General features: G+C 44.5%; 1 protein-coding gene across 1 annotated transcript; it reads right to left on the bottom strand.

Annotated features, from left to right (window-relative positions):
• On the bottom strand, nucleotides 1–23833 carry Pou2af1 (POU class 2 associating factor 1). Its single transcript, XM_004626119.2, has 5 exons — nucleotides 23726–23833; nucleotides 5697–5827; nucleotides 5153–5195; nucleotides 4803–5068; nucleotides 1–2038 (listed from the first exon to the last, which is right to left on the bottom strand). Exons 1-5 carry the CDS (start codon nucleotides 23739–23741, stop codon nucleotides 1724–1726), a joined length of 771 nt encoding a protein of 256 aa, XP_004626176.1. The 5' UTR covers nucleotides 23742–23833; the 3' UTR covers nucleotides 1–1723.
• Between the last annotated feature and the right edge of the window lie 545 nt (nucleotides 23834–24378).

Raw genomic sequence — 24378 nt, 5'->3', positions numbered from 1 at the left:
CTTAGATTGACTACTACTACCTAGACATTGGGCTTTAAGAAAGGGAAAAAATACTTTTTCAGTCTCAGCTAACACATAAAGTACTTTATTTCCTTGCTTTTTAACCAAGCTTAACAAATTGTGGAGATTATGTCTGTGTCTTTCCACATCATCAAGTAGTGGAAAACCTTGCATAGTGTTTTTTACAGAAACTAAGGCTTTCATCAAACAGACTGAGCTCCTCTCACTCTTTTGCTTGTTCACCCTCACTACTGAGATGTTCATCTAAAATGACGCATTAAGCTTTTAAATCTAAACATCACATTTGAATAAAAATATCTCAAGACATGTACTGGGATTTTAGGAAGATACTGAGAAATGGGGGCCAAAATCAACCCAAGGCAAAAAAAAAAAGTCCAAAAGTGGCATCTGTTTTTGGAGTTTTTATCCAAAATAGCAAAGAAAATATAACAAAGAAATTATCACCTCCCAGAAAAGTCATTACTCGTGTACAAAGTGTAACAGTGGTGTCATTAGCAGGCAAGGCAGCAGCACAAGGCACACACCCACCCCTAGGAGCTAAGCACTCTGGGAACAACGGTGCTTGACCCCCTAGCAACCTGATGCTTCTATGGGAAAAGGGGGGGAAAAAGATACAGTAAAATTTTAAGTGAAACCTAATGGTCCTTCTGGCTGAGACGCTATACACCCCCTGGAAGGATAATACTCAGATGGAAGAAGTCTTGGCTCCATCCAACTGTGGCTCTGGAGGACTTAAGATGTGTTTTAAAGGCTGCGGAGCAGCGCTGGGCCAAGGATCCCTCAGCACTGGACGCAGGGGTCATGGCAGACCATCCCATCCCGAGCAGGTCAGAAACAGTAAAACATCATTCACCCTGCTGCTCAATGCCCCTCAGCTTTCCTTGAAAGGATCCTCCACAGCCCCAAACCCAACTCTTAATCCAGTGTTTGCCTTAAGTTTATTGCTCTTCTTAGTATCCAAGAAAGCTGGTGCTAAAACATTCTTGCCTTTCCCCTCTTCCCATAAACCCTAACTCCACTCTCTTCCCCCCACCCACCCATCACAGACATGCACAGCTGTGTTCCCATCCCTACTCTGCTCCTTTCTGTCCCTGACTCACCATACCCACCCAGATGTTCCCTTCCCACCCCTCCCTGTCACTACACTGAGCCCTAGCCCTTGAGTCTTTTGCTGCCTAAATCGACCCTAATTCTGGACAAGGCTGAGAACAGCAAACAAAAGAGCAACTGTGGGAACTGACAGCTCGAGGTCTCTGGCATCAGCTCTCCCTTGGCAGCCTCACCTGGGAGGTGCTGGAAGGGCTGGGCTCCCCGCAGGCACCTCATATACCTCAAAATGACAGAATGCATAACTAGCCCTAGGACAGATGCACCGTGCTGCAGCTGCTGCTGCTAGAGGAGTAGGCATGAGAGAGGGGGAAAGAACACTGGACAGAAATGGGACTATGTATGGGGCTGTGTGGACCCCAGATCAGGTGACATGTGGCATAAAATCATATTCCAATATCCCTAAAGAGGAAAAAAGGCAGAGAGGGAGGGAGTGGAAGGAAAAAAAGAAGGGAAAGACACAGGGAGGGCTACAATAAATCTGGGATTAAAAAAAAAAAATGGCTACTCCAAACAGACATGAATCTAGGTTCAAATCCCAGGCTCCTTTTAAATCCCAGTTGCAGGGAGTAGGACCCTCTCATTGGAGCCAGCCCTAGAAGCCTTCCACAGAGAGGGTGTTGTTGAGCTCGTAGGTGTTGCTATCCTCCTCCTCCAGGAGCAGTTTGTCGATGGTCAGGGAACTGATGGCCCTCCTGGGGTCGTCCAGGTCCTGAAGGACTGGCTCCGGGAGAGAGATGGGGAGCTGGACAAACTGGGGTCCAGGCAGGGCTGGGGCCGGAGGCTGGTACTGCAGGGTGGAGGTGGGCAGCGTGGAAAGGGGTTGAGGCCACGGGAAGTAAGTGAGAGGTGCCTGGTGCTCCGGCCCCTCCAGCTGGGACCCCATGGAGGGCGTGGCAGCGCTTCTTGTCTGTGATGGGAAACACAGGGCCGGAGTTAGCAACCAGGCGTGCCCACCCACCCGGCCTTGCCTAAAGGAATCTCCAAATCCCCCTTCAACTCTGCCCCTCCCTGGTTTCCCGCTTCAGGAGGCTCCCCTTCCTCCTGCTCCTCCTCCTCCAAGTCTCCCTTGTAAGGGAGAGCCAGACAAATCTCAAACACATCCCTCGTATCCCTCCGCAGCATGTAGCCTTGCGCACGCTATCTTCTAATCCAGAAGCCTCATCTTTCACCTCGAAGCACTGGGATACAAATAGTAAAGAAGTCACAGGGCTGAGCACATTGGAGAGGATTTTCCGGGTTGCACTGATTTTAAAATGCAACCTGATTTCGGAGATCTTAAAGCGTAAAACATCCATGTCTTAAAATGTATGGAAACACATGTTAAACAATGAGCCTGTCACAGAGCCTAGGTAGCTGTATCTAGACGGTGCCTGCCCTCCTGCCCAGACACACTAGCAGTTCTGGCTCCACACGGCAACGCCGGCCTCCTGTGTCCCCTGCGGGCCAATGCCATTCCATCATCTCCTCCCCATCTGCTGGCACCAATGCGGAGAGGGCCAGCCATCCTTATAGCCTGGGAAGCACTGTCTGCCAGCTAACGTGGCCCTTCTGCCTGCTGCTACCTGGTGACTTCCATGTCCTGTATGCCTCCGTCTCTGAGCTGTCCCCCACGGCCACCTCACCAGGAACCCCCAAGGTTGCCCCAGAGCTCAAAGCCATGATCCCATGTGCTTTAAAAACTACATGGCGGGCCAGCACAGAGACTACCCCAATGAATCTAGGTCCAGCCTGCTAGAGAGGCAGCACCCTGATGCTTACTGGCCTTTCCCAGGGGAGGAAAGCAAGTGGAAGAGGAAGCTCCCTCCACAGACCCATAGGAGGCCACCCTCTCCCCTCCCCACCCTTTACCCCCTTGTCATTCTCTGGTTGTCACTGTGCCTTGAAAGCAAATACTGGAGTCAGCCTCTCCAGGCAGAGCTCTCCTTCAGCTTGCAGGGCATCTTGCTTTAACAGACTCTGGTCTAGGAAGCGGGCTGGGGCTGGAGGGGGGTCTGGGATTCTGCACTTCTTAACAGCTCTCAGGACATGCCAGTGTGACTGACCCAGGGACTGCAGTGTGGGTAACGCGGCTTTGGGGTGTTCATCCATGGGATAATGAAGCAGAAGCTTGCGACACCCAGGCTGCTGGGCACATCTGATTATGCACAGCTACTTCTTTGACACGAACCTGTGGCAAAACCAAGGCTGACCTCCTGAAACCAGGCAGAATCTGGGAAAACCCATGTTACTCCCATATTTCAAAACTCCAAATGAAGTCCTAGGCCATTGCAGGTAATTCTCTGGAATAGAATTACCCCAACCCAACACTCTGCTGATCCTGAAAGCTGACTGGTAGCTCAAACCACCTCTGAAGAGTTCATTTACAAAATCCCAAAGCAAATAATTTATTTCTTAATAAATATAGTTTGATACACAGAGCCATTCAAAGCAAATAATGGGGATAATGAAGGGGTATAAAGAATGAAAAGAATCTTCCACAGTGAAATGGCTACAAACCACTACATCCTCCACCCACCCCCTCACCTCCACCTCAGGCTCAGTGATATGGAAATGAGTCACCTGGGGAACACACTGCATCAACTCCTTCCTACCCACGCTCATTAAGACCCCACAGTTGGTTTGCCAAGTATCCAGGTAGGCTTGTGGGTTGGTTAGCCTCCCACGGGCCTTGGCTAGAAGGTGCTTGGAAGCAGTGAGCAGGTGCATTAGGAAGACCCTGGACTCCGGCGGAAATGGAAGGGACATGGGGAACCAAAGCAATTCCCACCTGCAAGGGTAGGTCTGTAACCACTCCTGAGGCCCTAGCTGCACTTCCCACTCGTGCCTGCAGTGGAGCGGATGTCACTGAAACCACAGCCTTTATAGATTCCCACACTTTGGGTCACATAAAGCTGTATCTCTTTCTTCCTTCGTTCCAAGAGGAGCAGACCCGGCCCTTCCGATCTGGCACCTGAAGATGGTCCTTGGTGAATGCCACTGGCAGATTGGGATGCGAGGATAACCAGCATTTGCTGAGGCTTTCTGAGGGTCAGGAACTGTGTCAAGCTATGCATTAGCTCATGTGATCCTGACAACATCCATCTTGCTAGCATTTCCATTTTATAAGCAAGGACACTAAAAGTCAGAGTGGCCAAATTACTAAGCCCACTAACTAGTAAGTAAAGGGCTAAGGATTTGAACACAACCAACCTGACACTACAGGTGGAACTCCAAAATTACCCTTCAGGTGGGTCCAAGTCAAAAGTACAGTTTCTGGAAAGTTGCTTCAGCTTTCACCCAGCCTAGAAATCTTCTGGCAAATTCCTTTGCTAAGTGAACAATCAAATCACTCTCTAAGTTATTTGAATTGGAAGAAAAGGCTGGCACTGGCACAAGACCCCATGCAGATGCCTTTCACAAAAACTTTGCCTCATAACCAAGACTCACTGCTTGCAAGGTGGCTGGGGAGATTCAGTGCAGAGAAGCAGGGGACCTTTGTAGCCCCAAGGAGCAGAGGCATGACAAGACAGGCACAAGGTCTCTGTAGGGTACTTGGGGTCTATGGGAATAGCATCAGGCTCCCTACATGACCCTGTGGACTGATAACCCTGGAAATCTATAACAAGGAAGATCAGGGATCAAAAGTCGGCCCTATATTTAAAGGGTGCCCCTGGCCTATTTGTATGACATACCGTGACATTAGTGATGAGTGGTGGGGAGGCGTAGGTGAGCATGGACGAGGGCCCCACCACCGTGTAGCTGGGGCACACAGGCTGCACATACATGTCGGCTGAGTAGGGGCAGTTGACGGCTTCATGGGACACATACTCAGTGTAGGGTGTCCAAGGGGTCAAGGGCTGGAGGGTGGCCGGGGCAGGTTGGGAGAGCCAGCTGGCACACAGAGCCCCCTCCTCTGCCACTGTGGAAGCAGAGACTTCCATGTCAAGGCAGGAAGGACCTGTGGGGAAAAGAAAATTGCAGAACTGCAGATGCCAACCAGAGGAGGCACCTGGAGAGGCCCAGGGCTGCAGGGAGCTCTTACCCACTGTGGTGTAGGTCGCCAGGGGCTGGTGGGGCAGCACCACCTACAGGGGAGAAGAAAAGACAAGGACCAGCATTCAGTCATCTCCATCCAGTCCAACCGGGGAACTCGCCAGGGGCTCCCAGGGTAGAGCAGAGAAGAATCTCCACTGTCCAAACAAATCACCCCCATCCCAGGCATCACCACCTACATTTCTGAGGGCTCTGTCCTTCCATTATCCAGGAAGTCTGTGCATGGAAGGAGCTGGCAGCTACCTCTACCTTGAGGAACACCCACTTACAGCGGCAGATGTGCTTCTCAATGGGCCAAGCAAGCCAGTCCCCCACCCCTCACCCACCTCAAGGAACCGCCGACTGTGCCCTGGGCCCATCTCCTACAGTACCACCAGGTAACTTGCTGCCTTCAGGCCCCCATGGACAAGGAAGGGCATTTCTGCCTGACCCCTTCACTCCAACGCATGCGTGCACATGTGCACACACACGCACGTGCACACACACACATGTACGCACATGCACGCATGCAATGGCCACAACTGTCCCCTCACCGCAGTTGGTGCAACAGCTGCCCCGCTGCTGGCGTGGCCGCGCTTCCTCCTCAGCAACTCCTTCACTGGCTCCTTCACGCGGACACCCTGGTACGGCCGAGGTGGGGCCGGGGCTTGCTCTGGAGGAGTGGCTGTGGAAAGCAATGTCGCTGGAGCCCATAGCTCTCCTCAGACAAACCCCAGTCCCCAGTGCCCATATCCCTGAGATCTGCCTGCTTCCAGGTTGTGTTCGGTCACCAACGAAGACGGAAAACTTGCTAGAGTATTCCTCTGGGCATTATCCCTCCTCCTGCCCCCAAACCTTCTGTGACTCCTCCACACCCACAATTAGGGCCCAGCCTCTTGCTCTAGAATTGAAATCCTTCCACTGTGGGATCTGAAGCCACTTTTCTAACCACTTTTCACATTTCCCTCTAGCTCTTGCCAGAAGGTGTGGCCGTACTTCCCCATGCGGTCCATTGTATCTAACCTTCAACTTTTCACTTGAGATTTTCCATGTCCTGATTTCTCTCCTGATTCTTTTGACCTCTGCAGTCCATGGAATCTCTGTATTGTTAATTCTCAAATACATGCCGATCTGATTAGTACTCAGAGGTAGCAGTAGAGAGTGGCAGTAAGAGCAGGGATTCTGACTCAGGTGGCACAAGCCTTAAATCCTGCCCCTGCCACAATCCAGCTGTGTGGTCCCAGGCAAGTTACTAAATCTTCCTGAGCCTCTTAATCTGCAATTTCTTATCAAGGGAATATCTCAAGGAGTCAACGATATACTAAATAAGAAATAAGTCATGGGTTTCATATAAAATCGAATATAGACTAAGCACTCCATAAATTTTTTTTTAATTTTTTTTATTTTGTGTGTGTGTGTGTGTGTGTGTGTGGCCAGCTCAGCCCACCAGGGGGGGCACTGGCTGACATGTGGTGCTGGGGGATTGAACCGTGGTCCCTGTGCTTTGCTAAGCTTGTTCTAAGTAGTTGCTTTAGACCACTGAGCCATCTCACCAGCCCCAACTCCATAAATTTTTATCCTGCTATATATTAGAAATTTATTCTGCTATTATAGAATTAGAAATGGAAAACATTTCTAATGCTCCCAACTGGAAAATTATAAATTTATCAAGGTAAAATAATGCACTTTATTTCTCATAATCTTCCCAAATGATGTGTCCACAGTGAACTCTGTGATTACTTTTGATTAATCGGTTGGGTGATTCTTTAACATGTGCTGTCATTTATCTTCTCTTTAGAATGAAGGGCCTGGAGCAAGTGGTTCCCAGGTTCTTCATGACTAACAGGACTTGGAACCACATCCACCGGTGATCTGTTTGCCCTGGGGTCAGAGAATATCCACTTTGCTGCTCAGAGCTTTCCCTTCCTTTTGTTATCAAAGGCAAGACGCCAAAGCACCAGCCCAAGCAGAAGCCAGAGCAGAGGGTCCTTCCTGGCCAGGAAGAACAGGAAAAGCAAAGCACCCGCGGCTCTACATGACAGCCGGCTCAGACGGCCTGCATGGATGGAAGCTCGAGCCCTCAGAGCTCACCTGGGAGCCCATTATCACTGGATGATAAGGGGCCCCCATGCCCAGGCTCAGAATCAAAGGCCCGGAAGCCTGAGTATCTGTTAAACCCGGATCCACAGTGCTGCTTTGATTGAACTTTGCTCAGTAAATATCCAGCTGATAAGAGCCCATGCCTGACCGGGCACCAGACCTCCCTCCAGGTTCTAGGCAACAGCATGGCCTGGCTTCCAAAGCCCATTAAGCCCAGAAGTGTGGGCACAGGTGGGAAGTTGAGCCCCAGGATGGATGATGGCATCAGAACCACATTTCAAACTGGGCTTCAGACCCATCTGCTGGGATCCCTTGCCTGTGAAATTCAGGCACCCAGGTCCCTGCTCCTAGAGAGTCAGCTTCTCGGGGTTTGGTTAGGCCTGAGAGATCCCTATGAACGTAAATTCCTCTTGTAACCCTGCAGGTGCACTGAGAGCCAAACCACTGATCATTCATCCCTGATTTAAAAAAAGAAGCTCCCAATAAGAGATGAATTACCCTTTTGTGAACTTCTCTGTCACAAATATGAACACTTTCCATTATTCGTGTGTGTTAGGAGTACAGTGCTGAATGAGACAGATATGATCCCTGTCCATGTTGGACTTTGTAGTCTAGTGAGGCAGAGAAACAACACAATGACCCATGGGATAGATATCACAACTTGTAAAACTCAGGCAGATAGAAGAGTGCATAGCAGGCAAGAGCCACACTAAGACCTGTGTCCCTGGAACACCTCGAAAGTTTGGAACACCTGTATTCAAATCTGGCTTCTCACTTATAGCTAGGAAATTCTCAGACTCTGGCCCTCAATTTCTTCAACTATAAAACAGTAATAATAACTCCTCTCTCCCAGAGCAAGGTTAAGAGGAACTGAAATATTGACCAAGGAGCTCCAAGGTCAGGTCCAGCATATGGTAGATGTCTAACATATGTTATTTTTCTTCCCTCTCCTCTGCTTACATCTGTCTCCTTTGGAAAACTATAATTTATGAAACGTTCTTCCTCCTACTGAACCTGCCTCATGGCAACAAGTACTGCATTTCCTTGTGTTATCTTCTAATGGGACAATTCATCTATTTATAGCTTTCTATAAAATAATCAAAGGGGTATGTATATTGGAGGTAAGTCAAGAATGAAATGTAAGGTGCTTAGAACAGAGCTCGGCAGAGGGATCCTCTTAAGCATGTGAGCTAATGTTATTAGAAATGGTAGCAATACTTCTTGCCTAAATGAACTTCTCATTCCCTCAGCCATTTCTCAATGACTTTTTAAACCTTGACCTGCCCTCTGGGTAGATAGACATCTACCATATGCTGGACCTTCCTCCACAAGTTCAACTTGTCATGTCCTGTCTGCTTGGTGATGCCCAGTGCTGCCTCAGACCTCAGGTGTGGCCTGACTTGGCAGAAAGCAGAGCTACCTACGCCTCCCACGTTCTGCTCAGGGTCATTCATGGCCACGTCAGCTTTATTCACAGGCATATCATGCAGTACCTCCAGGTAGGTTGCCTGCTGTTTCTTAGGCTCAAAGTGAAGCCTGAAACAATGTGTACTCAGGAAAAAAAATGGGGCATGGAGTTATTTGGAGGTCCTACTACTGTGGTCACCTATCCTAATTCATCTTGGAAACAAGCTCAATCCCATAAACACACATCTCAACCTAGATCAAAGACAGGCACATGGCTTACTCACTGGGCCCCCTCTAATTTGCATGTGAATTTCTGGGGAAGGGCCCAGAGGCCTGATTAGACTCCCTCCCAGGAAGGCAACACACTGCACACTCGGCTGGAAAGGGACCAGCTGGAAACTTCCAGGATCTTGTCAAGTAAGGGCTTCCTGCCTCCTGTTGTTCTTAAATCAATGAACAAAGAGGGCTTTGGGGAGCTGCTGTGAGCAGATGGCACCACCCTTTAGGGTCTGGGCTTCCTTGGAACCCACAGTATCAACAGATGTTCCCTGGTACCACGGAGCATATGCACAGCAATTTCTAGCCTCCTACGGCAGCTGCAAGGCTTCTACAACCTCCCAGATGCCCTGACCACGCATATGCCAAGGAATCCTACAGTTGGCTCCACCTGATCGAGCAGGAGTGTGGCGCCTTCCAATAGCTTCTTTGCCAAGTGCCTGTGAGGTATCAGAATCCAAAGCCTCAGAACAATTCCCAAGCAATCCCAACAGTCAAGCGTATTTGCAAGTTGAAAACTTGTGGTCTATGCCTATCACCCCAGTCTATATGGAGCATCAATCAACATTTAGAATTCCACAGTAAATACACAAAATTAGAAGAGGAAAAGAAGTTTGCCTGAAATCAAGGATGTGTCACTTTGGGGCTGCTGGGTTCATGAATTGAACTAAATTTAAAACTGAAGTGAAATATTAAAAATGAAATTTTGAAAGATTTTAATTTTAAAAATAAGTAAAAAAGAGTATCCAAAGAAAATAAGAGATTGAAATAATAATATGTCAGCAAAGAACACAAAAGCCCAATTTCCCAAAGTAGCATTAACCAGAGATGTCAATCACCTCCCGGTGGAACTGCAGCTCCAGGCAGCACACCCTTGGAAGTCTGGTTTAGTTGAGTCTTCCATGGGCAGCCAAGTGTTCCTCACTGAGAGTGGTGTGCCCACCTAAACATGAACCTCTTGGCTCTCTTTGGGTATCTCCTTTTGGGAGCTAAGTGCATTCGACTGCCTTTCCATACCGCTGGAAGTCAGTCACCAATGGAGTTGGGGTCAGGGGCTCATTTACAGCAAAACCCACAATTTGTTCAAAGTGAAGGTTTCCATTTTCCAAAACCAGCAATGAACAATCTGAAGACATAAAAATTCAGCAGAAGATATTTCAGTTCCTCCTGTGACACACAAGAGATGCTCCACATGACAAAAATAAGAGTCCTGCAGCTGCTGTGCCCCTGAAGAGTACACAGCATGACAAAGTCTGGCCAACAGGTCACTTCACAGAGCACCCCAGCTGCATGCAGGCATCGGTGCCCACTCTGCACCAAGTGACGGGAACATACGATTCTACTGATTTAAACAAAAACGATGCTCTAGTTCCTTGGTGAAGGTATAATGAAATATCACTGAGAATACATGCAAAATTATAGGTACTTGTTTATTTAATGACTCCCCCCCCCATACTGAATGCAAACCACACTCAAGCCATAGTGCAGAAGCTACTCAGGAGCTAAGGAGACAGGTCACCAGGCACTGGTCCCTTCTAGGGCATTATTAGAGAACTTAGGTCAGGCAGGCATTCATTTCCTAGAACAGCCGCCACCTTTATGAGAAGACTCTTCATCCGTCACTCTCTCATACCACCTGGCCAGGCAGCAGGATCAGCACAGAGGGCTACATGGGGTCCAGGATAAGATATATTTCCATCACATGGGACTCAGAGGCCAGGAATGCTTCCAAACCATTTCGACAATTTTGCCCACTGGGAACTCTCTCCATTCACTGATACCTGCACCTCAAGGATGCAGTCACACAAGGCCATCTTGAAAGAGAAACACTTCCCAGCCCAGAAATTTATACGCCCCACTACCGATTATGACACTCCATGGACCATCCAAGTACGCACTATAAACGTTTTTTTTTTCCCCTGCTAATCTTCAGTATTATTAAAAAGAAAAAAGACTTATTAAGGAAAAACAAATAGTTTTCTCTTTACTTGTAGCAAAACCAAATAACTGAACAATAGGAATTCAAGCCTAGGGATAACAAACTTGCTTCAGCTTCTAACTAAAAACAAAATCTGAAAAGTTGCTGACACTTTTTACTTCAAGATAAAGAACCTTGTTTGTATTTGTGGTCTAAGATAGCTGAGGTCTTCTGGGAAATATTAGTTCTGGTAAGCTAAAGGATTATTCACTGCTTTATTGAAACACTAGTGCAGGTGCTCTTCTTAGGGTAAATGTCTGAGTCAAAGTTTTCAAATTTGTTCTTTCCATTTATAGACAATGGCTGATTTTTCTCCAAACAGGAAGAAAGAGCTTGGGCTTTAGCCAAAAGTTGGACTTGACAAGCTACAGAAAGGCTTTCCCACCCAATTTACACTAGATTGTAATTTCTTTCTTCCCTTTTTAATGTAAGCCAACAAAGAGATCCCAGATACATGTAAATATGAGCTTTCCATTCATTGATGTTTGAACTGAGGGACCTCACAGCCAGGAAATGTAAACATATCACTCACATATTCTAGAACTCTAGATAACACTCAAGACAGAGGAGAAAAAGATGCATGGTGGGAGCAGGGCAGATGGGGGAGGGTCATGGCTCTGAAGAAGGTACAGAAAATGGAAACTGGACCAAACTCAGACTTGATGTTGATTGTCAGGCTGCTAAGACAGCCAAGGATTAAATGGCAATGCTGTGCTCAGTACACTGGGTTGTCTCTGTCAGATGTTAAAATTCGTAGCTACTTCTGGTCTAATCAGAGAAGGGAAGAGTCAGTGACCTTTCCCCACTCCAAGTCCCCAATCTAAGAAACACATTCCTTCCTATGAGCCCCCCAGGGTTTATTCATCAACTATAGATAGGACCACTGGGGGAATCTAAAGGATGCCACAGTCACTTGGAGAAGACAGGAAGCACTTAGAGAGGACCTTGTAAGGGCCTCCTCGCAAAGAGAAGCAGGAAGACTCCTCAAGTACGATGGAGTGGTGTCAAGGGGGTTTTCAGCCTCAGAACCAGAGAGCCCCAGTCAAAGAGGTCTAAGTGCTGAGTGATCATTGTTTAAAGGAAGCAGCAGCCAGCAGAGAATTGACACCCAGGGCAACCCCACCCCCCAGGGATTGCTCTCAAGTTTATGAGGTGAAAGTAGAGAGCTCAAGGACCCACAGCTCACCCTGCCCCACCACGTTCTTGCCTGAACTGCTCCTACTCCAACACCTTGGGACTGCCTAGAGTGTGCCTAACATTCTGATGCCCATCCCCTGGGTTCTGGCAGGGCCAGCCAAAGGCCTCAGGTGCAAGAGCCTTCTGCGTGGAAGTGGTCCTCTGACTCTGTTGACCACCATTCAGGCACCCTTTCCTGAGGCACTCTCCATACCTTACATACTACCTTCCCACTCTCCCTCCAAGCCTCATGTAGCACAAGCAGGAAAGTTGTTGGATCCACCTTTTCTCTACATAGACCCAGGTATGTTGCATGAATGTATGCCAGAGGTCCATATATTTCTTGATCAGTCTTAACTCCCAGTATCTCTGAAATACCCACTTACATTTGCATGCTTCTCTGTGGCTCACCGAGCCTTTGACACAAATGATTTCACATGAAGCCCCACCACACCCCCTTAAATAGGGGAGGTATTCTGCTCTCCCTCCGTTGATTTACTACTAAGGAAAGTGATGCTCAGAGGTGTTTGGTGGCTTGCCCAAGAACTAGACATATGTAACAGTGTCATCAGCCAAACTCAGGACCTGACCCATTTCTCCCTCCTCCCTGCCTAGGCAAGTCCCATTTATTTCCCTGTGTGACCCTGGAGGTCATTCCTGACACTGATTCCTGTAGCTGGAGTCTTGGTTTGGCTCACTCTTGTCATGTCTCCCTTGATGGAGAATTCCCTCAAGAAATGTTACTTCCCAGCTGAGAGTGGTAGAGCAGTTCACAAGAAACTTGCCAGCAGTCTGCTCACACGAGGAGTGATGAGAAGTGAGAGACTCAAACAATTCCCCACAAGGTTTTATTTTTGGTATTTTTTTTTTACTGAAATGACAGCAAATAGGCCCACCTGAGAAACCAGCTGCATCGGCTTGCCTTTTGCAGAAACTAGGGTCAGCAGAGCAGAAAGAGTTCCCATCTCGGATATACCACGTCCCAAGGTAGGGTCCAAGACCAAGAGACTCTGGCAGAGCACTCGTTGAGCAAGTACTTGCTGAACAGAGCAGAGCAGACCTTGGCCCTCGGGGAGCTCACAGTTTGCTCTTGTGGGATATACACATTTTAATCAATAATCACACAAGCAAATCTAGAATTATGCACTGTGATAGAGCTGCATCTGCTTCAGAACTGAAGTAGTTCTGGCTTATTTGGCTGGTTTCCACCTCCCCCTAATTCAGTAGGGCTTAAATGAACAGTGAGCCAAGGTCCCCTGTCATATAGAGACTGTATAAAAGGGCAAGGGCAAGAGGCATGACTGCTCTCTCTCCAACGCAGAGAGACCGGGGTCAGAAGTTCAGGCCATACTAGGAACAAGCCTTACCCAAACACTGGAAGTGGCAGACCCTTGATTAAACCCTCAGGATGTTTCATGAGCTGGCCTCACCGTGTCTTGGCTGATGAGCCCACCAGAAGATCAGCCCAGGAACTCAGATTCTAAGATGGAAATCACCTGCCTTCAGAGGTGCTCTCCTGAGCCTCAAGAGTTACTGTCTGGGATTCAAATTTTCAGTGGCTTTGAGCCAGAGTGGAGCTACCTTTGATAAAGTCATACACTTCACTCTCCTAAGACGTCTATTTCAACTGCAAGGGGAAGCAGGACCCAAGATCCTTGCACTGAACAGTAGTGTAGTATAGTGTGGGACCTACCCAGACCTAATCTGGAAACACTGCTGCTTTATTTATCACTTGTAGGACCCTTAGCAAACCACTCAAGCTATATATGCTTCAGTTTTTCCACCTATAAAGTGAGAATAATATCTACTTCAAGGGGTTATTAGGATTTATGAGATTGATACAGTTAAAGATTAAACACATGAATAAGTGCTCAACAAATGGCTACTTATCTATTAATCTCAGCCAGTAATCCATGGCCTATCTCTCAACAGAGAATTATCCTTAATATAGTGGCAGTAAATTGTCCCCATCTCACAGCATCCTGTTAGTGAATGTCTATCTATCATGCTTCTGGAAGTCATCCCTCAGTAACTGGGTCCAATGACCCCAAGAACAACCCACCCTAAGAGACAAGGAGGCCAATGATGCTGCAGAGGTACTAGCCAGAGATACCACTTATAGACAGAAGTCCTAAATAGGAGACACCAAAACCCTAGCACTGGTCTTTTGTAAAAATGTTAAGAACTAACAGACTTCTTTCTTTGGAAACCACCGGAGAAGTAGGCTTGTGGCCAGTTCAGAATTTTTAAAAGCTTTCCTCCTAGAATAAACATCTAGGATATTTTTGAACAGCAGCAATTAGGTGGCAGAGTAAGATGGCTCACCATGTCCTGACTTGAGGTATGACTCCTTAAAGACACTGTGTGTATGATACAAAGGCCATGCCTGAAGTTTTATTGTAGATTTCATTCAAATGAGCTAGAAATTCAAAGCACATGTTGTTATACCTCCACTAGAAACATGACCATATGTAGGGCATGGCTAGAACACTTAAATATAGTGCTCTGAGAGGGGAGTTTTATCTCTTGTTACTGCTAGGAAGATTCTGGCTGATATTGGACATTACCTCAGCTTTATTGGCAGCAGCAGGCATCAAATGTGGAGAGAAAGGCCCTGACTGGAGAACTGAAGACTTGTTCAGACAGTGAACAAGAAAGCCCGCCCACCTGCATTTGACAAGGCAGCACCATAAGGAAGGATGGAGCAGAAGAGATGGAGGTCTTTCCTTATTGGCATTTTGGAGGTCACAGCTGATTGGAGATGCAAACAAATGCTTCCTACATATTGTTAAGTGTTAACACCTGACCTGCAGCCTCTGCAGGGCTGAGTACTGTAAAAGCCTGAATCTTGAATTATAAGTCTGATCAAGGACAGGAAAAATCTATGGTTAGGCGGATGGACGGGGTCATCGGAAGTATAGCTGTTTGTTCTTTGACTTCAGCAATACCTAATTTTGGGTTTTTAAGACCAAAGAGAGTCTTACAAAAGAAATCATCTTTTCATAAGACCCCCCCAAGTAAGAATGACTCCCTTTCCAGACTCCTTAAATCCAGTAAAAATTGCACACTTAAGGTCAAATCCAAATTCCCAAAGTCCTAAGACTCATGGCGGCCTGGGCTCTGGTCTCCATGCGTGAAAGTAGTCCTGAGCACAAACTCATGATTTGAGCATAACTGCCAGTCACGGTGAGCTTTTTAGGGCAATTTTCAGACTTACTAACCAATATCCCTCGTGATATAAGGGGATTCCCTTATAAAAAGCAATAGACAAGAAGAATGGTTATTACAATATTAAGTTTGGGGGCCGGGGATATAGCTCAGCAGCATAGTGCTTGCCTGGCAAGCACAAGGTCGAGTTTGAGTCTTGGTACCAAACAAAAGAAAATGGAGCATAGCAAGTTTGAAAGATGTAATGAGATTAATTTGTGGGGGATTTACCCCCTCTTTATCTACAAGAACCCCACAAAGCCTAAAAACATGACATGCATGGTTTTAAATTTTCAGGAAGATCAATGCAGCATGCTTCACAGTGACTCATTCTGCAAACCAAGGATCTGTGACCAGCTATCAGGACTTCAATGAAAAAGAATGAAGGGCAGACCAGGTCAGGATATCAACTACCATCTGAAGAACTCTAGATGCAGTTATGGTGCCCACAGGAAACAACAAGGGGAAAGAGGCTGAAAAATCTCAAAGTTGCTCTGTGACCTGGCTTCCGAATATCTCTCTGCAATTGCTCCATTTTTATTTTTCTATTGGCATTCTGCAGTATATTTGGTTTGAATACAGAGGACTGTAATAAAATTTGTATATATGAGCCTAGATATACTGAGATTTTCTTCCCAATGCTAAGAAGCATCTGGATATCCAATATCTAAGCAGCGCCCTTGATTATCACCCATGCTTTCAGGGCCTATATTCAAATCCCTATGTTCCATGGCATCTTCCCTGACTCCATCTTTTCCTACCTTCTGTTTAAGGTAATTTCATTAGTTGATTTCTCTAGCTAGAAATAACTATTACTAGATGGATACATATGGCTACAGGCATGATGAGTAGATGATTGATTTTCCTTCTATAAATTAATGTGACTTTCATCTAACATTAAAATTTGCTTCTATTTTCAACTCTTTTGCCTTTCTTCTTCCCTTTTTTTCCATCTCAACATTTCTCAGTCTAAGAAGATTTTCACAATCTTTATTTCCCCCTCTTCCCATTAAATTGATGGCTCTTTCCAGTGGATTAAATGTAACAGTTTTTATTAAGGATGTTCGTATTCTTTTTGGTCCCAACATCTGGCCTGAGAATGAGCCTCATTTATGATTCTTTGTCTACCAGCTCTTCCCAGAAAGTGCTATTAATGAAACCATTACTAAGAAAAGGAGGCAGCACATTGTTGTTTCGATTTTCGGTATCATTAGTTCTATTTTTGCATATTTCAAGTGTTATTCTCCTCATAACTAGTTTATAAACACACACCAAACCTGTGAATTAAAAAGCAAATACAAGTTTGCCAGTCACTACAAGCTTGCTGCACCCTACTTTCAAGGATTTTAGGAAAATCATGGCCAACATTGTCAAAGAATTATCAGCATTACGCTGCTTACAATCCCCATTACCAATTACAACAATAAAAATATGTGCCATGACATTTCAGGAGAAACGCAAACCCTGAAGCCTTGCAAAATGTAATATATAATTAGCCTGCATGACCTTTGTTCTCGGAAGTACAGTGAGAGACAATGAGAAGCAATAATAGTAACTACTATTTACTGAGTGTTTGCTTAATGGCAAGCACAGTAGTAAACACCTACTACAGCCTATGAAGGAAGAAGTCTACCCTTTGTGCAGGTATAAGGAGATTGCAACTGAAAGAGGCAAAAGGTCTTGCCAGGCTCATACAACCAGCAAGGCACAAATCTAGGACTCAACTTCGAATCTGTGTGCCCCAGAAGGCTAAATGCTCAACTGCTAAAGGCAAAGAACAGAGATGTCCCTAATTCAAAACTCTACTCCCTAAGGTTTGTTCTGTGTGCATCTGCAAGTATGCGTACACACACACACACACACACACACACACACACACACACAGGTGGGGGGAGGCACCCTTCTGTTAGTGCTGCCCAGAAAATACACATACTAGATTATTTGGGGCAAACTCTAGGTCCTTCTTCAAGCCTTCCTTTGGCCAAGATGTTTGCAAAGGGCCCAGTGGAGGAGGTAAATGAGTAAGCAAAAATCTTACTTTCTTCAATGAAATATAAGTTCAACACATCAAAGTGAATGCTGAGGTCTGAACAGCCCTTTGTGGGCTACATTTGGCCACTGGCCATTATCCAGCATTAAAGGCCAGGCTTTCACCGAGAACACCACCGAAGACCTGCGAAGGAAACAGCCTGTGCTACAGGAAAACAGGACAACTTAGCAAGTCAACATTTGAGGTCTGGGTCAGATGAATTCCACTATATGAGTGAGTAACTAACTTAATCTTTAAGGTGCAGTTTCCTCATTTATGAAAAGGACCTTACAACTGAACCTATGCCGTTGATTTTTATGAGAATTAAATGAGATAATGCATTCAAAACATGGCAAAGACTGGTGGTTGTCACACCCAACATCTGCCTTCCTCTTCTTAACAAACCCATGTTATAGAGGGTGGCAGTGTGCCCAGTTAAGCAATTATGTTGGTCTCCTGAGTAGAAGGGAGTGGCCCTTAGATGTCAGAAGAAGTTGTATGTTGGAGAGAAGAGGCATATTTTTCTTTCCCTTTCATCTTCCTTGCCTGAAAATAGATATAACAGAAGTGATAGCTAGAGTGAACAGTGACAACTATGAAGACAAGTCCTGGGACACTGCTGGTAGGATATAGACTTTACACAATCCTGAACAGCCTACTGTGAACTTCTTTCATGTGACAGAATGTACATCACTGCCTTATTTCAATTTCTATTATTTCAGGTCTCTGATATCAACCAAATGGAATCTGAATTGATTCAATAGAAGCTTTGGTATAGTACATGATACTAGGCAAGTACTCAATCCTGTGCAGCTGCTATTTATCACTAAGAAAAGGACTGAACATGTTCCACTTATAGTAAAGTCCAAGGGTAGAAGAGAAGTCATTGATTTCAGCCTCCATGTCAGCACTGCTAAGTCTTGATTATGCATTAGAATCACTCAGGGAAGCATCTGAAAATCCCAATCCCAAAGAAACTAACCAGAAACTCTGGCTTAAGACCCACACAACAGAGTGGTTCTTGTATCTCTTCAGAGCATTCCAGTGTGCCGCCAAGATTGAAATGTGTCACTCCAAGCAGATGCAAGAATCCCTCCTATTAAACTAAGAACACTTAGATTGAAATGTATATTATTAATAATCACATAGAAAAAAAGAATTAGAGCTGGAAGAGAACTTTAATCAAATTTAATCTCCTTGTTCTTGGTTAAGAAAGCACATCTTTTTTTTTAAAGATTTAAAATTTCTGAATTTAGTTCAACTTATAATACCACATTTCCAAGAAAAATGAACCTTTTGCAAAGACATTTAAATAAAATCAAGATGAACAAAAATGAAATTGTCCAAAACCTCTTGTAAAGAAAAAAGTCATTAAAGCATATACATAAAAGTATTAGCTATGGAAGAACAAAATTAAATAGCATCTTATTCCACATTAGAAAGAAAAAAAAAAAGGACCAAGGGTGTAAGAAACTAGATTAATTAAAGGACTGAAAGAAAAGATCTGTTCTCTTTGAATTTTATACTTAGCAAACATACCTTTGAAAACTAAAAGTAAGATTTTCTAGTTATAAAAACTTAAAATATTTTAATGCCTCCAGACGTAGCATATAGGAAATAACAAAGAGCATAATTCAAAAGGCAAGAGAAGTTGTAGCTCCTGGATGAACAATAAAGAGCTCTCAATATGATAGTTATGCAGGACTATATAAAAGATATATTAGATGAACCCTTATTTAAAGGCCATTGCAGATTTCTATAAGAAAGCACATCTTTAATTTCCTATAAGTCTCAAAATGGCTAGGTGTTTTACTGAAGGACCCAAATTTGATTATCTATGAATTTGAAAGTAGACTCCTTATCTCCTGCCTGAAAGAATAATTCTTGAATACAGTATCACTCAGTCAGGATCAGAGGATTTAAGAGACATATCCAGCCAATACAGCCCCATTGTTTTTAAAAATTGAGAAATAGAGTGTGTTAAGTATTCAAAAAGTATTTATAAGAATTCATAAAAGTAAAATTGTGCCGATGGTCATAATCAGCCAACTTTGATTTGCTTGTCTTAGAATGAGTAGACATTCTTGGCTTAGATTCAGTGAACATTTCATTTAGTCAGAAAATAAACTACTCTAGGAAGAAGGGGAAAATACCTGATATACTTATTTTGCAATGGGAAAGTTAAAAGCAAACATTTACAGGACTTCTTAATGAATCAGATGTACACACAAATGTGAAGAAATACAGACAACCTTGATCCTTCTTTATTCCCCACAAAAGAATACGTTTACAGGTGCAAGTAGGAGGAAAACCTTGAAGCCCTCTGACTCAGTAACATCTCAGGAGCAGAGGGGGACAAATTTGTCATTTTTCTTTAGTAAATATAAGATAAAGGAACTAAAATATTCAATATGAAATCATCTGCATTTCCTGTATCTTATAATCTGAGCAACTGCTCTGAAGATAACAATATGCACCAGGCTAACTATTGTTAATTTCCTATCATCTTGTTTTGAAATTCTGTATTATTTTTGTTGTCATTTTTCTTTTCTTCTCCCTTTACAATAAAAAAATCTGCATTTTTACCAATTAAATTTGTGTGCCTGGTAAGTGTGTATCCCATACTTCAACTGCAGCAGGGGCCTGTGGATGTCTCTCTCCTCTGGTGTCTACTTCTCAACAGCAAGAGCCACTGAATCAACAGATAAACTTGGTAAGAAGTAAAGGAGTTTGTTGGACTCATTAAATAAGCAAAAGCTGTAACAAAGAATGGAAATATTAGCAGTTGTCCACCAATTTTAATTTACTTTCTGTTCTAAGTATGTCTGAACTTACGCAGGAAATTTCAAGATTCCAAAAATTATATGTACAGTATACATTTTCTTTCTCTGTAGTGGAATCCTATGGTAAAACCTAAGGACAGAGTTGTTAATAAGAAATTTGAGGCCCTAATTCATGTGTTCACTCAACCTCTGTTGTATTCAAGTTGGCTGAAAGCAAAGGCACACATGCCATCCAACTTGACAGTAACTACATCCTGTTCCTAAGGGGCCTCCTTGGGCCCCATACACAGTGAAGACTATGGGACATGAGATAACCAGCCAGATTCAAGAAAATCAGTCAGCCTGCTCCTCCTTATCATGAAGATCTTTCCCTAACACAAACAACAATAAAATGAAGTTGCCTGACACATTCTCTTTCTGACAAGTGGTGATGAATGTATTACACATACTTTCATTACTTTTCAAGAAGAAGTTTGATCACATCAATTTTTGGCATCGGAAAAATTCTTTAACAACTTGACTGCTATCTCTGTTTTCCACTGCTGATGACACTGTGCAAGCCCAGGGTACTGCATACGCTGAACATGTCTACACACCAACCAGATAACCTAAGACCAGAGTATGGCAAACTTTCTACAACCAGCTAGCTAACAATTATTTTAGGTTTTGTTACCATGTTCTATACAGTCTCTTTCAGAGTTGGCTACTCAACTCTGCCATTGTACTACAAAACACATTCCAAGCACAAGGGCCTAAGTTCAATCCCTGGTTCCGAAAAATAAAATAAATAAAAATAAAAATAAAAAATCCTGTACTACCAAACACAGTCTTACACAATATGCAAATGAACAGACATGGCTCTGTTTCAATAAAACTTTATTTACAAAAACAGGTCATATTTTCAGACCCCTGTTTTAAACAACTGGAAAATCTTGTTAGATCCTCTCCCAAGAATATTTTGATTGGAGATTTTACATTATCCTAATCAAAGTAGAGAAAACACACAGGAGACAATTTGAAATAATCATGATTGCTCAAGGTGGACTTAGGGGAATGTCTAGGAAAGAAGGTAATAACTGACTACTGTAACTACTAATCAGAGAACTTGATATCACTCTACCTACATTCTTCACTTCCCTTTACACAAAAGTTTGTGAGGCTGGCATCAGAATTCCCATTTTTCAGGTTTTTAAAACCATGAGGAGGTTCATTAACTCAGTGGCAAAGCCTACTGTACAACTGAGCCCTGTCTCACTGCAATACTCTTGCTGTTTATACTACACTGGTAACTCACTGGAGTGGATGTTCTCATCTGCACAGGGCAGAAAGGACAGTGCAGAACCAGGGAAGAGAACTTGCAGGTAGAGAAACTTCTGTACTCGCTCAAGAAGATCTCAAATCCATGGTTGGGGCTTGAAGCTTTCTACTTCTCTGTGTGAGCAGTCCTGAGCTTTACCAAGCTATCTTGACCTTAACTAAAGCTCATGTGCACAGTTAGTCCACAAACAAGGGTCATGGGCAAGGTACAAAGGAGGCAAAATTTTAATGTAAATGTTTTCTTAACCCTTTCCAGAACCCCAGGTACAGTCATTTCAGCTCATGCCTTGAGGGTGTTTTCTGAAAAAAGAAAGTGCCTTCTCAGCACTCTTGGTATCTGATTTCAAACCCTTCCCTTCCAGTAGGTGATTCTAAGTGGGCAGAGATGCCACCCTGTTTTTACTGATTTTCCCACAGGGTTGAGTCACCCACACAGTTGGGCCTACAGTGACAGCACAGGTACATGAGGCCTTTCTTAATTTTCATCAAGGTTCCAAAATGGACAGTTAAAGTTTGATTTGAATTCATATGAACACAAAAACATTCACCCCAATTATCCCATTGATGAGCATACACGTAACCTTCTTTACACTACAGTTTTGACCCAATTTAAATAGGAAGCAGGCTCTCTAACATCCTTTTTTAAAAAAACCATAAACTGTCTCTTAGGAAGCAGTAGAGAGGAAAGATACAGTGGTAGTAGAACAAAGAACAAAGAATATGGTATGCAAGTGTATACCACTCAGATTTGGACCCTGAACTAGAGCAGTTAGCATCATTTTGGTAGCACCATAGCTTAGGAGAGGCAGCTCTTCAAAAAAGTTATTATTTTTGCTCCAATTTTAAATTTGAAAAAAAATTTAAAAAGTGAGAAATGAAGGCTCACACAAAACTCAAATGCTTCAGCTCTAAGAGAGATAGTGTATGGATGCTTAGAAGGCCCTAAATGTCTTGGGGAGGCAAAGGCTTCCCCGCCTTCATGTACATAAAGTTTTGGCTGCCATTGCTTCTAGAACCACAGGATCTTTCACCATCCTTCCTCTAACAGTAGTTGCACACAAGCCAACCTAGAATATTCCTAGTTATCTTGGAAGGAATCCATAAGTCTCAAAATAAAAGTCCATGTCTTTTATTGAAAACTATATCTTGCTGCTATCCATGATGGGACTTCACAATCTCAGAAACTTTGAAGTCATTCCGATGTCTCACACATTAACAAGCTCAATTCCAGAAAATTTACACAAGGGACAAGGAAGCAGTGACACTGTGCTTGCAAGTCACATTTTAATTAATGAAGTTATGTTATCAAAACTTTAAAAGATCCAATAGAATCTTGGGAAATAAATATCCCCTAACTTTCGTGTTGCTCTAAATCTGGAGTTCCTTAAGTTTGCTTGAGGTAGGGTATATCTGAATTAATTAAAAGACTTTTAAAGAATTAAGCAAGTTTAATAGGAAGGTAGAACTGCTTTTAGTAATATTTATTGCTTGAGGAAGTATAGTTCAAGCCTCAATTAAGTTTCAACTCTTACGAGACTATTGAGTTAACTTCATTTACTCCATGCAAGGAATGTTGTAGATAATCTCTGTGTGACTTCAGTTATAAATAGCACGAGTTTCTTTGAAGTCTGAATAATGGAAAATAAAGTTCACAGTTGTTCCATCAAACTCCAGGGATAAAAATCAAGGTCAGAGATAAACCTGTTGCCCCTTTGCAGCAGAACATACCAGCCTTGCCACAGAATGAGAAAAAACAACAGGCAAGAGAGTGAAACAGCTAAAAGCAGCCTTCATAGAACCCCGGTTCCATCTCATTTCAAAGCACTCATAGAAACAAATCACCTTTAACAGAAAGCTGAGGAAGCCACTGGAAACGGGCCTGTGGAACTGAACAACAGGCTAAGGAACAGCTAGTCATAAAAATAAAGCCCCTTCAATACAGAGCTGCTCTGCCTTTCCCTCTCAGCCCCAAGCCTGTACCACATCTGGCTTTTGTTTGATGAATCATAAACTACCCTTTCTTCACCACAGTGATTCATGCATAGAAGTTGAGATCCGATGAGCTGTCCCTCCTTGGGACATCAATTCGTTTCTCTCCAGCCTGGAAAATCAGCATCACTTCTGACAGGTTGGTTTCTCCACTAGGCCGTATCTCACCCACTCCACTCCTCCTCACTCCCCAGCATTGGAGCCCAGGCCCTGTGGCCTCACCACCACCACCAGCTACCCAGTTCCAAGCCACCCTGTGACCGACCTCCCAGCCCTTGTCTGTGCTTATTTAGCTCTGACAGTGACAGTCAAAGCACTTACGTTTTTGCCAGAGCATGGCCTGTGACAGGATGTTGCCTTTTCTCTTTGAAGCAGACAGTTTGGCTTCTTTAATGTGAGACCTGGGTGTGCTTTCCTCCAGTGGAACCACTGCTTGCTCTGAGGCCGTTTCCTCAGCTTTTTAAAGGCCTGAGTTCAGCGCTGCGTAGGGGTGCGTCATCACATCCTCCCACCTCAGGCACGGGTGCACTTTTTCTACAGCAGTGCGGCCTGCCACCCCACTGTGTGCATCTTCTGAGGGCCACCGGCTGCAGAGGGCTTCACACACAGAGCCAGCCATCTGAGACTGACAGCCACACAGCGCAGAAAGTCATGGCCATTTGCACACAGCCATAGAGTGTGATGTGGGGTGTGTGTGCACACGCATGTACATGGATGGGTGCGAACAGCATGAATACTTAGTTAAGCCTTGGACCTCCTCACACAATGAGGGGCCAGAAAGGCCCTCTGGAAAATGCTAGGTTGTGTCTGGCACTCATTTGGGCTTCTATACCAGTGGGACGCTCGCAGCACTCAGCCTGCCTTGAGCGCCTGCTCAGCGGAAGTGCGATTCCCAGGGGTCACTGATTCTCAACATAGGAGGAAACACCTGTCCTCCTTTCAAGCTTCACTAAACAACCTCCTCATTCTTTTAA

The sequence above is a fragment of the Octodon degus genome, unplaced genomic scaffold (assembly GCF_000260255.1).
Source record: "Octodon degus isolate 3935 unplaced genomic scaffold, OctDeg1.0 scaffold00012, whole genome shotgun sequence".
Lineage (NCBI taxonomy): Eukaryota > Metazoa > Chordata > Mammalia > Rodentia > Octodontidae > Octodon > Octodon degus.
The sequence above is the reverse complement of the archived record's forward strand: the minus strand, read 5'-3'. Positions and strand labels throughout refer to the sequence as shown.

Coding starts and splice junctions, on each gene's coding strand:
- Pou2af1 (XM_004626119.2), bottom strand. Junction 5,069..5,152: donor GGCGACCTACACCACAGTGG/GTAAGAGCTCCC, acceptor TTTTCCCCACAG/GTCCTTCCTGCCTTGACATG. Junction 2,039..4,802: donor CACTCATCACTAATGTCACG/GTATGTCATACA, acceptor TTCCCATCACAG/ACAAGAAGCGCTGCCACGCC.